This window comes from Priapulus caudatus, unplaced genomic scaffold, assembly GCF_000485595.1.
Source record: "Priapulus caudatus unplaced genomic scaffold, Priapulus_caudatus-5.0.1 Scaffold548, whole genome shotgun sequence".
NCBI classification, from domain to species: domain Eukaryota; kingdom Metazoa; phylum Priapulida; class Priapulimorpha; order Priapulimorphida; family Priapulidae; genus Priapulus; species Priapulus caudatus.
Genome location: NW_014577609.1, coordinates 129,913 through 147,598, shown reverse-complemented (window position 1 = coordinate 147,598; position 17,686 = coordinate 129,913). Strand labels below are relative to the sequence as shown.

Below are 17,686 nucleotides of genomic sequence, written 5' to 3'. Positions count from 1 at the left end.
GGGGCGGCCGCCCCCCCCCCGCCCCCCACTTCCGGCGCCTCTGCGAGCCACTCTATATCAATACGAAATCCAATCACCCACCTACCATAATTAAACAACTACCCGCAGTCATCAACCGTAGGATATCAGACATTTCGTGCAGCAAAGAAGCATTTGACAAAGCTATAAAGCACAACGCACACACCCGAGCAAAACGCAAAATTTTGTTTTCCAGCGTTTCGCGTTCTGCTCGGCGAGCAAGCGCACACAGCTGAGCAAAACATACAGAAACACTGCGTATAGCGCCGCTGTCCCATGACATCAAAAATAGCCATCCAATGGACATCCAATTTTTGTGTGCCATGTGATATTTTTAAGGATATTGATTGGAGACCGTCTGTGGCGTTTCGCTGTGTAGCAGAACAATTGACGCACACACCCGAGCTAAACGTACGCTCAGGCGAAAACACGCTCCGCGAATCAAACATTGCTTGTTCAGCGAAACACGCTCAGCTGAGCAATGTTTCTTTTTTCGGGAATCCGCACACAGCCACGAACATCGAGCGAAACATGTTTTGCTCCACGTTTAGGTGTTCTGCTCGGTTGTGTGCGTTGGGTTTTAGCCTCCCTACGAAAAAGTTCTAAAAACAAGCGGATTTACCGAAAACCTTACATACGCCAGCCGCAACACATCTGCACCGGCAAGAAAGAACAGAAAAAGGAACATAATCTGGTTTAACCCTCCATACGGCCAAAACGTCCAAACTAATATCGGCAAAACCTTCCTCAACCTCATCCAGAAGCATTTCCACAAAGAACACAAATTCCACTCTTCAACAAGAACAACGTAAAAGTCAGTTACAGCTGCACGGAAAATATAGCAACCATAATTAACAAGCACAACAAGAAAATAACCAGCGCTAACCCCACCCCTTCCCAGAACGTATGCAACTGCCGAAAAAAAGAACAATGTCCACTCGACAATAACTGCCTCTCATGCAACCAGCCTAGTCTACAACGCACGCTTAACTACAGATGAAGACACCATAGGAAAGAACTACATCGGACTTACAAAGGGAACATTTAAACAACAACACACTAAACACAAGCTATCATTTCGAAACAGAAAATACGCTAACAGCACTGAACTCTCAAAGCACATCTGGAAACTCAAAGACGACAAGAAAAATTATACAATCAACTGGTCAATCATCACTTCAGCAAGCCCATACAACAACATCTCCAAAATATGCATTCTCTGTTTAGCAGAAAAACTTTACATTACTAAAGCTGACAAAGCCAGGCTTCTTAACAAAAGATCTGAACTAATTTCGAAGTGCCGACACGAGAACAAATATTACTTAATGAACACGAAAAGCACAGGAGAAGTTGGAGAATCCTCAGCGATTTAACATCCGACCCACGCTACCACAGGTGAGTCCGTCGCCTCGACTTGCGTGCTCGGACACTGTTGTAGATCCTCAGTCTCGACCCCAGCGAGAAACGTCACAACTGCCGCCGCCGCTGCGGTGGTCACCGTTGCTACGGACAACGGCGTCGACAACGACTTGCGCTCGCGTCTGACGATGGACGACGGCCAGATCATCACCGGACAGCGACGCGCGGTGAGTGACGACCACCGCCGCACGTACAGCCACGACAGAGAAAGAGCTGACAGGGAGAGTCACCCACGTGGAAGGGGGTCACGGTACGGCAGCATCCTATCCGCGGCAGCGTCGGCGGCGGCGGCGGAGTGCTGCAGCGTGTGACGTAAACTAACGCGTTTTCTCGCGCGACACTTTTACGCGCGCGCGCGCAGTGCATAGTTGTTGTTAATTTGCGGACGGGACGGGGGCTTAATGTGACGCTATTTACGGAGAGTAGGAGAGAATTTTCGTGGCACGGATACGATAGATGAAGTCTGTCTACTCGTTAGAGTATAGTTATGAGACCAGTGCTGACGAGTTCAGACAATGTTTGTACAAGTCATTTATATATATATATATATATATATATATATAATATTATGTGGTGTATGTATGTATGTGTGTGTATATGTGTATGTATGTATTATATATATATATATTATATATATATATATGTGTATCATAATATATATATAATAATATAATAAATATAACTATATATATATATTATCCTTACCCCTGTTATAAGTCTTAGGAAACTGCTGTTGAATGTTTTTTTTATTATTAGATCGGATCAGATAATTAAATGGCGGCAGTAAGATTAGAAACAAACACAAAACGCCGATCAATAATAGAACGCAGCAGAACAATAGATCGATTACTATAAAACTATTAGATCCTACTATATCTAGCTCGCGTAACTATGGCCCCGCGCGCGTACGGTCGCGGTCGTACGACGCCGGCTATGAGTTACTAGAGCTATAGAACTACATAACAATAATAACTAAAAACAATTAGCGCCATTTATGTATATATAGGTCATAGTATGTATATAAAGGTTTATTCTTCATTAAAGTCTGTCTGTATGATCGCGTAGCGTGAAACTCGGGTACAGCTAAAGGGATGTATTGTCTTTCATTATCTACAGACTAAATTATTACGCTCTCGCAGACTTAATGCATGTAGCCTCTACCGACAGTATAGGACTCAAGCATCCAGACTTATATATATCCATATATATGGCCTGCAGGCCGCAGCTTTATCAAAAAAATATTTGGCAGGCCACCGGGAAAACTCCCAGTGCTCTCCGATCGCAGTCCGGCCTGGAAGTGGGGAGGGGAAGAGAGGGAGGAGAGAGAGTGAGAGAGGAGGAGAGGGCGGGAGGAAACAGAGCGAAGGCGAGAGAGGGCCGAAGCGAGAGAGAGAGAGAGAGAGAGAGAGAGAGAGAGAGAGAGAGAGAGAGAGAGAAAGAGAGCGAGAGAAGAGGGAGAGAAGGGAAAAGAGAGATGGCGGCGTGGAAAGTTGACGGGATGTAAGATAGTGCGGTTGCTTGCTTCGGTTGCTGCGGCTTTACTATATGCGGTTGGCTTAATTCCCTCCTCTCAGTACGTTTATTATTATGATCAGTTTTGCATTAGCAATTAATGCATCCCAGTTTTACCAAATATATACCTAAACATGCCATTCAACACACCGTCCTTCCCGGACGCACACATTGCTGCGAACGCATTTGCTCATCATCTCATGAATAAGCCCAGTTTTATATGATCGGAGAACACAACCCCCCAACCTAGTACTAGTACTATAGTCGTATATAATAGTACTATATAACTATTAGTCAATATATTAGCAAATATATGCGTACCGTAATCTCCCGTACCGGCTTGAATTTAGACACCCAACGAACGACGATGACGATGAATAATTTTTACAAAAAAAAATTCTTTTTCCGTTACAAAATAACGTCAGTAATATATAATGTCGATAATTTTATTTGACTGCATAGGCTCGATGTCAAAATTATAGAAATGAGTGTGTAACGATGTGCTCCATAAAGTACACATCGGCGTCACCTCTGACCTCTTGTTACCACACGCGCAAAACACGCGAAAGGTGACTGAGCGCAGTCTGAGCGTCGGAGCGTCAGTAGCGTGTGCTGAGTGTTGAGTTGAGACGTTCTTATTGTAGACGCACCCCGGACCAAGGCGCCCGCACCACACCCTCGTAAAGAAGCATGTCGACTGTCACTAGTAGTACTAGTCGTAGCATTACTCGACGTGACAAGATTTTCGAAGGAAGTCTCTCGCCGAAGGAGCAGCATATCCCGGGCCCCGATGAAGTATGTATATCATGGCTCTAGACTACCGTGTGGTTTGTTTCGTCTGAACTTCGTCAGTCGTCTTACTTCATTATTACGCAACAGCTAGGTTAGTGAATAGTGTAGGTGACAGCTAGCCACCTGTAGCTCTAGTACTATATAGCCCGCGGATAGCTGCCACAGGCGGCACCTGCGGCAGCTATCCGCGAGCTATAGTACTAGAGCTAGCCACCTGTAGCCCACAGGCACCTATATCTAAATCCCCCAATGCGAGCACCGAAGGTGTGAGACTCCCACCTTCGGTGCTCGCATTGGGGGATTTAGATATAGGTGCCTGTGCTGTAGCCTAGCTTGTTCTGTAGAAAGTAACAAAATGTAAAAGCATGATGTGTAAAAATACAATTTACATTAAGCAGTTAACATATTATATCACATGTCAGATTACTGCCTTCGTATGGAAAAAAAATTACTGTTTGGTTGCAACTTAGTCAAAATTGGCGGGGCCAGGGAATTGTAGTGGCTAAAGCTCAATGATCAAAGTAATTATTTACCTAAAATGACTTGCAATTAGGTCTAAATAACAAAGTATACGTAAAGAGTACTTACACTATAGTCTTGGAAAACAGTCGCACCGCACCAAACACATGAAAATCATTTTTTTGTTAGTATTTATGCAATCAACCTTCTCTTCTTCAAATAATATTCCAAAGGTTACATTGATTCACAAATATGAGGTTTGGCTGCTGGAATGGTCCTGAACATGTAGCTATTGTCCTAGGTTGTGGGTGCCTACTTAGGTGTTAAGTGATTGAGTGACATAATGAGTGTTGTTTGCCATAGTTAGTGCTAGTTCTGTCTACCCAAGAGCACGCTGTGTTGATTCTGCGATTCTCTATAGCGTGTCACAAGACTGCAGTTGTGCCTTTGTGAATGCTATCATACCATTTACCTATATGATTGTCCTGCAGCATTGGTTCTGGCAAACAGCAGTATACCTACATAAACAGGTGTCACCTAGCTTATTTTTAGTTTTCTGCTTACGTGTGTTTTTGACGATCGGTTTTGTAACTATTCCAGCCTGACTGCATCTGCAACCGTGAAATAAAGAACATCATCTGTACTAGCTGTGGCTTCATATTTCAAGGTCGAGCGAGAATCCGCTGTATGGTGCACCCAACCATCATTCACCTCATGGACGTGGAGGTATGCCCCACCTGCCAAGCTTGCAAACTGAGGGAATTCTCTGATGCTATCAGTTTCGTCAGCTCCCAGAAGAGGGATCAGCATTGAAGACAGCCGTGTGAAAGCATTGAGGGTCTGAATGGGCTGATATCATATATCAGTTTTATATTTTGTAGGCCTATACTCGATCTTGTTTCAAATTGGTGTTCTTAGCTATAGCATTTGGGTTTGTTATAGTTTTGTTTTTTGTTTTGTTTTTCTTTTCAAATCAGAGGTAGTTAATTGTTATGTTGTAGTGCAGAAACTATGTTAATAATATTATATATGCAGGAATCCATTGTTAGGATTTTATTAGTCATAAAAGGCAGTTAACTATGCTTGTGATTTGAACATTCACCCACTTCATGACGTCATTTCTGTTTAGTTACTATTTTGTATTGTTTTATCATATGATGTAAATGTTACACTCAGAATATCGAAATCTTTGTCATAGGAAACATTGATGCACATGCAGTTTTAGGTGTAGATGATCAATAGGTAGTATAGTCTTCAATTATTATTCACCCTTATTATGGATCACATGTTTGCAGTTAGGGCTAGTATTTCATTATAGAGTTACCGTCATATATTTGTGCACATCGTCAGGTAAAATATTAAATGACATAGTATAATAATATATCAATTGAATTGTAATGTTAGAAATTTTTATCATTTGGTCATGGTTTGCACTAAACTGATTATAGGTGTTGTACAACAGTAGAAGGCGTCCATAGGCAGCAGGCCTGAATAAGCATCGAATAGAAATTAATTCAAAATACTCGCACTGTTTCGTTGCATACGTAACATACACTTTATATTATTCATGTTAAATAACTACAGATTCATGCTCTATGCTCCGCTTGAAAATTTTGCCAGCTCTATGATGCGAATTTCTGCAAAGTAGTCTGATCACATTTCAAACACAAAAATGACCAACCGGTCACCATGGCTACGCTACTTGATGGAATCTCACAGCTACACGACAAGGCCAATTTTACTTATAATGCTTTCTAGACGTCCACGAGACATCTTACTTGCGTGCATAATGCAAAAGAGTGTACTCTAGTGACGAATTTCACCGAAAAAAAGCCAAAAAAGGTCTTTTCTGGAGACCAAATAGCGGAGGCTTACTGTTGTATGCCTCCTATAGCTAGTAACAATCTGCAATAACCTTACGTTTATATTACCAGAAGTAGACCTATTATCTACTTCTGATAATACCAAGAGCTAATAATACTGAGATATCAGCTCTTCATAGTATTTAGTTATGTAGGTAATAAATATGAACATGTTTATAATAATTGTAATAATAATAATGATAATAATTTTATTATAATAATAGTTATAATAGTCTGTAATAGTTCTTTTTTTGGCAGGGAATTTGGCCAAACAGAACGTGTGCCTAGGCAAATTGCTGTTGCAAAAAGCAAACCACAATATATAACGTGATAAATGACGATAAAGTAACATGCACTTTTTTCATAGCAAAACAATTATGAGACTATTTATATGCCATCACTGATAGTAAATTAATATGTGATGAGGGCAAAAGAGCTAGGAGTCGGTGTTAATAAAATAATCAAACCAACCAGGCAAGGGTACAACTCAAAGGCTGGAAAACCAGTCACAGGAAAATTGGTCTCACGAAAAATTTGTCACAGGAAAATTCGCCACAAATAGTAATTACCTCGGCTTGTTATAACAAAGAGAAAATATGAGGTAACAATGGAGGAGGAGGAAGGGAGGATGAGATAAAGGGGGAAAGTAGTAAATTGAGGCGGATGCGAGCATGAGAGAAGAAGTCATCCGCAACTATTTTAAATATAATATTTATTATATATGTACTATTCTACTAAACAACGTAGCAAACGCCTCGCACTCGCATGCATCAGTCGGAAGCATGCGCAATTGGCAGTGGGAATCGTCAAATCAATTTAAATTGAATCACTTACAACGCATCTATGGACCTAACTGAAACTCGCGCCCCAATATAAGCAGCTGGCATAGCCGAAACACTAACGCTAACCACGAATGCAACCCTAATGTTAATTATAGGCATAACAAAAACGCTAATCCTAATTTCCCCCACCATCTTAACACTAACACTGCACACAGACATGTTGCAGCGATATTCTACAATCGTACACGCATTGTGGTGCACGTGATTATGAAACATTCTATGGAAAGTCGAAAGGCTCCTGATTCTACTAATCCATGCTATAAACCATTGCTAAACCATCATGTAACGTACATAGTGCACACCGTTTGTGCGCGCGGTAGGGATATTGGGTAGATTTTATGGCGAAAAAATGGCAAAATATTCGGCCCAAGGATAGAGAACATGGGTCCCAATAAAACCAATGTAATTTACATCAATATAAATATAATATTACATCAATATAATACTAAATAGGTTAGGGTTATGGTTAGGGTTAGGATTAGGGTTAGGTTTAGGCACATTGGTTTTATTGGGACCCATGTTCTCTATCCTTGGGCCAAATATTCCGCCGTAACGTTACTCCTCAGTGGGTATGGTTAACGACATCGGCTCGTCTTGGTGTTGTTATTGCAGTCGCTTGTTGCTAGGCGACGCAGAAGAAACTGAAGAACGCTCGCATCGGGAATGAGGCGCGGCAGCTTGATTTGGCTTAGACTGACACCCGGTCTGTCCGCTTTTCGCATTTTGAGAAGCAACTCGAATGTGCCGGCCGTGACGACGTTGACGATAGCTGGCGCCATACTACCTTTCTCTTGTTTGTCACAGTACATGGGACATACAGCCATCAGTTCGTCGTTAAACTGCAACGGTAGTAGTGACGATGTCAGTTACCATGGCACGTGGGGGCAGGCAAACACTGATATAGACACTGATCAGACACTATATAATCAGGAGTGAGTGGTACGTAATAATATAGACATCATAGGAGAAATTGTAAAGATTGTATGATATATAGAGTGTATAATATAAATATCTCTATATTATTCACTCATTATATAATGTATAACATATATAAATGTGATTAGATATACAGTCAGGCAGCAAGCGCATCGCTAATAGATTATCACTCACCTTGCGGTTTCCTGGTCAGTGAGGATCATTCCATCAGCGAATTCAGGAATACGTAATAACAGGGCAGCGTTCCGGTAGTTGCATACTCAGCTCCTATACGTAAGCACATGACTTTACATCACATCAATACTATCTGAACATATCTACCTTACAAGGAGCGTTCATGGGTACTCCGTATATATATATATATATATATATATATATCCGTATATAATATATATATATTATATATATATGCTTACATCTCTTAGCCAGGGCCGGCGGAGCCGGTCTTGGCAAGTCGGCGCATAAGCGCGGACCTAATAAATTTTTTCGCGATCATTATTTTTTTCAAAGCACACATTTTCGTTATGCACAGCCGGATCTCAACTTATTGCCACTCCCGAGGCCATATTACAGTTGATCTGACACATCACATATAGTTTATGGTATACACGCATATATACTACTACATGACAGTCGTGTTTTCATGTTTATAACATTGACGTCATTGCGGCACATGCGCAGCTTTAAGGGTTGGCACAAGCAGATGCGGTGATATGTTCGATACAAGGGCACACGCGACGCACGCGAGGCGCCACGGTGTACGTACACACGCAGCACGCACCTCACCCATTTACGATTCGCAACAGTGTAGCTGCGGAGCACTGCAGCGCACGCGACGCACGCTGATGCCACGCACGTGTACGTCACGACGCACAGCACGGCACGTGTACGTGTAACACGCACGGCACTCAGCAGCCGCAGCGCGGCACCGACGTGGTACGTTGCACACGCGCGGCCGCAACGCACGTGTACGTTCCACGGCACGCACGCACGCAGTGCGGCGCGCACGTGCTACGTGCACAGCGCGACGCGCAGCGCATGTACGACATGTACCGCACGTGTAAGTGCACACGCACGCAGAAACGGTAGCTTGCACACCGGCGCCGCACGTGTACGTCACGGACGCCAAGCGAGCACACAGGTGCTTACGCACCGTACGCCACCCACGGCACGCACACACGCACGCATGCACGCACGTTTGACATACCACACGCCACGCATTGGCAAATGCACGCATGGTGTTACGTGCACACACGCCAGGCACGTCTACGTGCACATGCATTGCACGCGACGCACGTGTTACCTGTACACACACGCACGTACGCACCAACGCACTCATGACACACTGGTACCTGCACACGCATGCCACGCATGCCCGCACGTGTACGTGCACGAGCGCATTATAATGTTTGACAGGTTAAATTTGGCAATATTAGGCCTATACTGAAGTATAATATAAATATTGTTAAGAGTTTTGAACAAAGTATTTTTAAGTTCTAGACAAGGACATTCTGGCTCTGTCTTTACATTTTTTAATTCTTTTCTGGGGAGGACCCGAAGCCCCCCGTTTGACCGAGGGGGAAACGCTCTACGCTAGAGCTGCCCCGCACGCGCTGCGCCGGTGGGCACTGGCCTTGCGCGCAGGCTGTTTCGTCGACATTCTGTTTTTATTGGGGCGTGTAAAATGGCGCTGAACAATGTGTTAATTTGGCTTTCGCGCCGGCCCTGGACTCGACGAAGAGGAACCCGAAATAAAGCGAAAGCGAAAGCAAGAGAGAGAAAGAGATCGAAAGAATGGGACAGAGAGTAGGCCTATATGTTATGTTCAAAATAATTGAGGGAAGACAAAAACAAAGCGCTAAGGAAAGAAAGGGGGACTGAGGGTTATTTGTAGACCTTAGATAAATATACTGAACACAGTGATAGATTAGCGGCTGCGTTAGCAGAGAAAAGGAATCGATAGTTTAAAATGTAATTACTGATGTCCAAATTACCTCCCAGATTGTCCACTAGGTGGCTATCACAGCAGACGAAATCGATGATCATCTTGTCATTCCAATGTTTTTTCGAGCAATTTTTAATGGCAGTGGTCAGAATTACGTCGGTAACTTTCTCACCTCGAATGTTGAATAGAGCCCCTTTCCTTGAAACAGAAAACCAGTGATATAAATGTCGTCTCCTTCCTTTATAACACGCTACGTCCTAGTCAAACAATACCACATCACAGGCGATGTAGAATTAATAATAATGGCATCACTACTATATGTACTACTGGTTCGTACTCAACCACCCTCCACTGCAACAATTGGTACCCTATACTGCTACTTCGAATTCCGCTAGACCTACTGCTACTGCTGCTGATACTGCTGCTGCTAATCAGCTAATGCTGCTGCCACTGCCACTACTACTACTGCTGCTGCTACTATTACTACCATTACTGTTACTGCTGCGATTGCTGTTGATTCTGCTGCTGTTGTTGCTGTTGCTGTTGTTGTTGTTGTGGTGGTGGTGGTTGTTGTTGCTGTTGCTGTTTCTACTGCTGCTGGTACTACTGCTTCCGCTGCTACTACTGCTGCCGCCGCCTACAGCGCATCATTACAAAGTTCTTATTATTTATACACTCGTCCGAACGTTGGGAACGCGTGATTGTACCTCGTGCGATACTCAAACACGGGTGCCTGCTCGTAAAATCTGCGTATGGTAACCAGATCTCCCGTCCTGTAGCGGTAGAGAGGGTTCAGACTGGTGGCGACTACCTCGTACGTCTGCCCGACCTTTACCTGAGAGAATACCACGCCACCGAGTGAGTTGATGAGAGATTTCAAAGCAAATTCTTTAAGCGCGCGTGTGCTCCTGGTGAATTGTCAGTAGAGTCGGCTATCACGTATCATAGATATATCGTTTATTCTACTAATAGTTCGACTCAGTTTAATTCGATTTATACTTCGATGTACGCGGTATAAGAATTGGCCTGAGTAAGATGAGTCTGGTGGATTGGAGATGACATTGCAATGAATACGTGCTTGAGGCGACCCCGCAGCTTTAAAAATATTGCGATATTCATTATTCTGTAGAGACGATGGCAAATAAAATACAGTTGCTCTTTCATTTTATCTACGAAATGCCCCCGGCGGCTTACACGCATGCCCTTTAAGGCAGGAATCGATCATGGTAAATAAACTACGTGGATTTTTGCATTTATCATGATCTACTGCCGATGTTACGCACTTGGTCAGAGAACAGTGTTTTCGGTTGATCCTCGTCGGCGTTCGCCTCTGGTATGAACTCGTGAAAGCTGCAGGACGGCGTCAGACAGAAGTTCGGCACTTCATCCAGAGGCCACAGATTCACGCCTGTAAGCATGACCCAATATGACCGGCTGCGATATCGTGCGAATGCGGATAGGCCATGGGCTAATATTCGTCAATAACAGTTCTCTTGCAACTTGATTTGCCGGATAGGATTCCTTGCAAGTGGTGCAAGGAACATTTTTGCATGGATGTAAAAAAAACATTTTAATAGCATTTTTGAGATGTTTCTAATTTTATATGAATTTCCTCACAATAATTATGTAATGGCGTTTGAACATATAATTTTGGTAACCGTAGTTTCATCAGGCTGTCAATAAGGGGCGAAGAGATCGACATCTTCTTTTGCATGGAAGGTCGACAAGTGGCGTTGTTTAGTAAGTACGCTGTGTACACGATGTAACGTACTACCCCAAATTTGTTATGTAAGCACAATATTTGGTAGCCCACTGGGAAAGAAACTGTGGGGAAATGATGAAATAATTGTGCAATCTAGACCTAACAGAGAGCTTAAATATCACCATAAATGTTGTATGTAATTCACCAATGCGGTGGTGGTGGCGGTGGTGGTGACGGTGGTGACTGGTGCTACTGCTGCTGTTAATACTGTCACTGCTGCTACTGTTCCTTACCCAGGCATACTTCGGTCGAGGCAAACACAGGAGAGAATACGGGAATGTAGCGGCAGTACTTGCTCCGTAGCGAGCGCGTGAACATGGCCAGCGAGCCGGCCGTTGCTGCGTTGATCACGTGACAGTGCGGCCAGATGCGCAAGACGATGGCATCGAAGCCCTTGTAGAATTCGTTGGCCAACTCCGTGGCGCGCTCTGGCATCGGCTCCAGCTCCTATACGAACGGGGAGAAAAAGCGAGGAGGCGGTGGCAGCGGTTAAACACAGAGATGTGTAGCAGCGGGTATGCCGCCCTCACCTAGCACTTGCGAGGTCGCGTTCAAGTTGAACTACTCGGTACGCATCGGGCGTACTATCTCGATTGCCTACAAGTTCGCGTATCTGACCTATGTACGTACTTAGGGCGCTCTGGTTATAGCTCTCTGATTTAGACTATGTCTATGGTTAGAGATAGGGTTAGGGTTATGGCTATGGTCTGTATAGGAGCCACGGGCGTGTTGTCCGATACAAAGTTAGTCTTAACATTAGTCTTAACATTTACTGTTTTTCTTATACCGTTGATAAAAACATCCGAATGTTAATGAATAATAGTGTTGGATTTTTGTCCGTGCAGCTAGACATATGTGCCATACTATCACTTAGTAGAAAGATGAGGAGTAAAGGAAGGGAAACTGAGAGATGGTGATGGTGAGAAAGTGTGTTTAATAGGACGGATAGCAAGTGCTAAAAAGAAAGAGCTAGCGAGGGGTGTGACAGTGCGAGCGAGTTAGAGAGAGAGAGAGAGAGAGAGAGAGAGAGAGAGAGAGACAGAAAGAGCACGCGATATAGAGATAGAGAGATAGCGCCCATGGATGAGATGGGAAAGAAAAACGGATAGATGAGAGGTAGGAGAGAGAGCGAGGTAGGGGGAATGCGAGGAAGATAGGAGTAAAGAGAATGCTCTAATGAACCACTCTATCTCGGGTCTTTACCTCGTTTAATGCGTGCCTCACATGCTTCTCGATGTTCAAGGTCGGGTTGACCTTGCCGAGGCGTATGTCCTCTACCAGCTCCATCCAGCGCTGCTCGAGCAAGACGAATGCGTAGTAGACCGTGCTGGCGAACACGGCGTCGATTGAGTCTAATTATTCAATTAATTAGCGACGAAGACATTAGAGCCAACTGCTACTAACAGGAATGCATGATGGTGGGCGCGTTGTCAAGGTGATGAGACGTTTCATGATTAGTCGTATATATAGCCTTATGTACTAAACTGTTGTCAGAAATATCGTTAGTGAATAACTTCGTCGTGACTGTAGTATCGTAATACTCTCCTTAAGTTTTATCCTAACCTCGTGGTAGTTTTGGACAACGAATCCAGTTTATTATGACGGAACGGTTTGCGTGAAAAGTGTCTTATGAAATTAATTGCACAAAATGTCCGAATTTTTCCCCTCATTGAACATGAAGGAGACAATTTCATGTACACGAGTTCATAAAAATGAACACGGATCGTGACGACAGCGTGAAGGGGTTAGTGTAGCTATTTGCAAGTTGATCTAGGACAATTGGTATTAGTATAGGATTGATATAACTAACAAAGGACAGAGACGTTATATCCATATAAATCATGCATACATCGAATGTTAGGCAGATTCAGCTTAGCTTGCTTTTTTTTCTCAGATATAGTTTGTGCGTTTCTGAGCAATAATTTCGAAATAAATCCTTTAACTGCTTACATAGATAGCGATCACGGAGTGCGAAGAGAAGGTGAATGTAGATTATCTCCTGGTCCGTGGATATGTCTCGAGCGCATGGAGGAGTCGTAAGGGTCACCCGTGCCCACTCTACAAATGCATATAAACATCTCAAGTCACCTTTACACATACTGCGAATGTACTTAAACAACTCGCATCACTTGTATAGCGAGGCTACGAATAATAAGAAACAACACACATCTCCTGTAAACCGGAAGCGAATGCACGTAAACAACACACCTGTTTACACTGGCTACAACTGCACGCATGTCAAATAAGTTAGGTCAAATAATAATACATACACCGCACGGTATTATTATTATTATTTCCAAAGTGGTTCACGGCATTAGTCGGTGGCTTCTAGGTTGACCGTGTCCCAACCTGGGACATAGGGATTCAATCCAGAATTTTTCGCAGGACGTGTGTTGTTCCCAGTAGTGCGATTTTCTGCAATTCTTGGGCAGTGTGGTGGCCAGGGAGTTCCTTAAGGTTCTTCTCAAAACCATTCTTCAAGGGCTTCAACCACCACTGGTACCATTTTCGTCTTAGTTTATTATTATTATTATTATTTTATTATTTTTTATTTTTATTATTATTATTATTATTATTAGCAAAACAAATTGCGTATTATTTGCTGCTCTTTGTATTACGTATATGATTTTTCATTTATTGAAAAAGTTTAAAAAAATAACAAATGATTATCACGGCCGATAATTCCTCCTATTATTCGACTATCTAATCATTGTGGCTAATTTTCTGGAATTCACTCTGTCGAAGTAGAGGGTATGTGGTAACAAAACCTGGTTCGACCGGCTGTGTGCAAAGCTGCATGCTACAACATGGACACCCACCTTGGTAATTGGTCTTTAGCGGAACGTCCGTAACTTGACTAATGGGGATGCCGGCGGGTGAGTAGGTGTAAGTCGTCTTGTAGGAGAAGACGACGTGTCGTTGAAGCGACGGGGTCTTGCACAGCAGGTCGCGCACCGCCTTGCCCGCCACGAGAAGGAACTGTGCCCATTTGAAACTCGTATCAGCAGTTTGAAAAAAAATCCTACTCTCTCTCTCTCTCTCTCTCTCTCTCTCTCTCTCTCTCTCTCTCTCTCTCTCTCTCTCTCTCTCTCTCTCTCTCTCTCTTTCTGTTTCACTCTGTTCTCTCTTTCTCTCGCTCTGTACTCTGTCTATGTTCTGTACTCTGTTTCGCTTTCTCTCTCTCTCCCTATCTTTGTCCCACTCACACACGCGCACACACACGCACGCACAAACAACGGCAGATACACACGCACACGCACACACGCACGCACACACGCACACACGACATCGCACACGCAACGCGCGCGCCGCGCAACACACACACACAACACACACACACACACACAACACACACACACACACACTGTGTCGTGTCTTGGACGAGGTATACCTTACAGTAGAGTACTTGGAGGCTGCCGAAGAGGCGACGGTATGTATTTAGACGCGCTGTCGTGCCCGATGTCAGAGTCAGGTATAGCGGCCGTCCCTTCATTTAGAACATTCTCTTGCCCATCGGCTATCGGTCAATGTAATCCTACATACACACATATACACAGTGGAGATGCGCAGCTATTATATATATATATATATATATACTCTGACTATATACTCTACTACAGCACTGATTATTAATCATACAATAAATGATTAACTGTGTACTGGCGTCTCTCTCTCTCTCGCTCTCTCTCTCTCTCTGCTCTCTGCTCTGCTGTGTCGTGGTGCGTTGAGGTCTGTGTGTGTGTGTGTGTGCTGTGTGTGTGTGTGTGTGTGTGCGGCGCGTGTGCGTTTGTGTGCGTGTGTGTGTATGTATGTATGTGTGTGTGTGTGTTGCGTGTGAGTGTGTATGGTGTTGTGTGTGTGTGTGTGTGTGTGTGTGCTGTGTGTGTGTGTGTGTGTATGTGCGTGTGTGTGTGTGTGTGTGTGTGTGTGTGTGTGTGTGTGTGTGTGTGTGTGTGTGTGTGTGTGTGTGTAAATGTAAATATAATCACCTTGTAGTCTTCATAGGTGGTCAGGGGTAGTAGTCGCACGTAGTCCTCTCTGCTTTTGATCTGGTCGAACTTGTATCGCCTACCGTACTCTGTGTCAGCATTCTCATTGAGCTTAGCCATGAGAAACCGTTCCTACACATAGTCCGATCAGTCATCAACTAAACTGCATGGACACTATAGTTGTTGTGAAGCTGCCAGCGAAGCACGAGTTATGCCCGCACGCACGAGTTATGCATACAAGCATGAATTATTCCCGCACACACGAGCTAGGTAGGGCCTATTTGTGTACTAGTAGTAAAAAAACTGTTAGTTTATAACTATTACCCACATCTTTAAATACAGTAAGAAGAGTTTTCCCGCGGAAAGAATTAACAAGAGCAGCAGCAACAATATCTAGTACAACGACGACGACAACGACAATAAACAACAACAACGGCGACGACATCGGCAATAAACAACAACAACGACGACGACAACGACAATAAACAACAACAACGGCGACGACATCGGCAATAAACAACAACAACGACGACGACGAATACGACGACGGACTCATCTTACCTGGGTTTCCCGCATGTGTCTGACGGTGTATTGCATCCGTTTCCAGTTCCCTTTCGTGATGAACCATTGAAATTTACTGACCAAGTAAAACTTGGCGATGTCGCCGAGAGAGAGGGCCGTAGAGATAGGCCAGGTACGGCTGAGGTCCCACGTAACGTAGGCAAGAACGAGGCTGGTTACCCCGATATGACCTGCGAGCATACACGTGTACTGTTGTTTTGATGGCAATGTCAACTATCATTGTCAACGATATTGGTTTTCAAAGATAAATAAGTCGGCAGTAACCATTTCAGTGGAAAATATCAGTTTATAGTAACGCACATATAGACAGGCGCATACACGCACGCACACACACCGCTATGCGCATACACCCACGCACAGCCACTCGCATATACACGCACGCGCGTAACCACGCGCATACACGTACGCACACAGCCACGCGCATACACGCGCGTACACAGTCACGCGCATACACGCACGCACATAGCTACGCGCCTACACGCACGCACACAGCCACGCGCATACACGCGCGTACACAGTCACGCGCATACACGCACGCACATAGTCACGCGCATACACGCACGCACACAGTCACGCGCATACACGCGCGCACACAGCCACACGCATACACACACGCACACAGCCACGCGCATACACGCACGCACATAGCTACGCGCCTACACACACGCACACAGCCACGCGCATACACGCACGTACACAGCTACGCGAATACACGTACGCACACAGACCCGCGCATACACGCGCGTACACAGCCACGCGCATACACGCACGTACGCAGCCACGTGAATACACGCACGCATACCGCCACGCGCATACACGCGCGCACATCGCCACGCGCATACACGCACGTACATAGCCACGCACATACACGCACGCACACGCACCGCTATGCGCATACACGCACGCACACAGACCCGCGCATACACGCACGCACACAGCCACGCGCATACACGCACGCACACCGCCACGCGCATACACGCACGCACACAGCCACGCGCATACACGCGCCCACACAGCTACGACGCGAATACACGCACGTACATAGCCACGCGCATATACGCACGCACGCAGCCACGCGCATATGAAAATGCGCACCTCTACCTACCTGCCACTACTCTCCATAAAATACCGACGCAGGACGACGTAAAGACGTGAGCTGTGAACACACGTACGGCAGCGATGGTGAAGACGGCACAGCCAAGCAGCGAACCCGTGACACTTACACCCATGATCACGGAGCAGCACTAAGACACGATTCACTGTCTAGCTAGCAATATATACAATCAGGAAGTGAATCTTAAAGCGACGTTAAAAACGGGTGAATGACTCGCTTATCGCTTGTCGCTTGTCGCAGTGTGTCGCGCGCGCATGTGTGTGCGTGTACGTGCGTGTCCGTGCACACGCGTACACGAGCGTGTTCGTATGCGTGCATGTATGTGTGCGTCCATCTGTGCGTGTGTATGTGTATGTGTATGTGTGTGTGTGTGTGTGTGTGTGTGTGTGTGTGTGTGTGTGTGTGTATGTGTGTGCGTGTGTGTGTGTGTGCGTGTACGTGTGCATGTGTCTGT

The 17,686-nt window shown here is 44.8% G+C and overlaps 2 protein-coding genes and 1 long non-coding RNA gene across 5 annotated transcripts in view; 1 reads left to right on the top strand and 2 right to left on the bottom strand.

The window, feature by feature from the left end:
- The window catches only part of LOC106811532 (lysosomal Pro-X carboxypeptidase-like), an 18,301-nt gene extending 13,953 nt beyond the window's left edge, over positions 1 to 4,348 (bottom strand). The window contains exon 1 of the mRNA XM_014815196.1: positions 4,330 to 4,348. The gene's annotated coding sequence lies outside the window, so the exon portion shown is untranslated. The remainder of the gene's footprint in view (positions 1 to 4,329) is intronic.
- LOC106811533 lies at positions 3,517 to 5,592 on the top strand. The gene is made up of 2 exons (XR_001394152.1): positions 3,517 to 3,744; positions 4,801 to 5,592. It is a non-coding gene; the product is annotated as an uncharacterized LOC106811533 (long non-coding RNA).
- Positions 5,593 to 7,370: 1,778 nt separating this feature from the next.
- Positions 7,371 to 17,387, bottom strand: LOC106811531 (indole-3-acetic acid-amido synthetase GH3.6-like). Of its 3 annotated transcripts, none has more exons than XM_014815193.1 (13): positions 17,342 to 17,387; positions 16,098 to 16,288; positions 15,537 to 15,668; positions 14,939 to 15,082; positions 14,367 to 14,526; positions 13,498 to 13,605; positions 12,751 to 12,899; positions 11,781 to 11,994; positions 11,069 to 11,193; positions 10,493 to 10,620; positions 9,835 to 9,983; positions 8,015 to 8,107; positions 7,371 to 7,743 (listed from the first exon to the last, which is right to left on the bottom strand). In XM_014815193.1, the coding sequence occupies exons 4-12, from the start codon at positions 15,038 to 15,040 to the stop codon at positions 8,040 to 8,042; spliced, it is 1,203 nt and encodes a 400-aa protein (XP_014670679.1). In that variant the 5' UTR covers positions 15,041 to 15,082; positions 15,537 to 15,668; positions 16,098 to 16,288; positions 17,342 to 17,387; the 3' UTR covers positions 7,371 to 7,743; positions 8,015 to 8,039. The 3 variants fall into 3 exon arrangements, with proteins under 3 accessions (XP_014670679.1, XP_014670678.1, XP_014670680.1); XM_014815192.1 differs by having other exon boundaries at positions 17,224 to 17,374; XM_014815194.1 differs by having other exon boundaries at positions 8,015 to 8,104; positions 17,224 to 17,374.
- Positions 17,388 to 17,686: the final 299 nt, after the last annotated feature.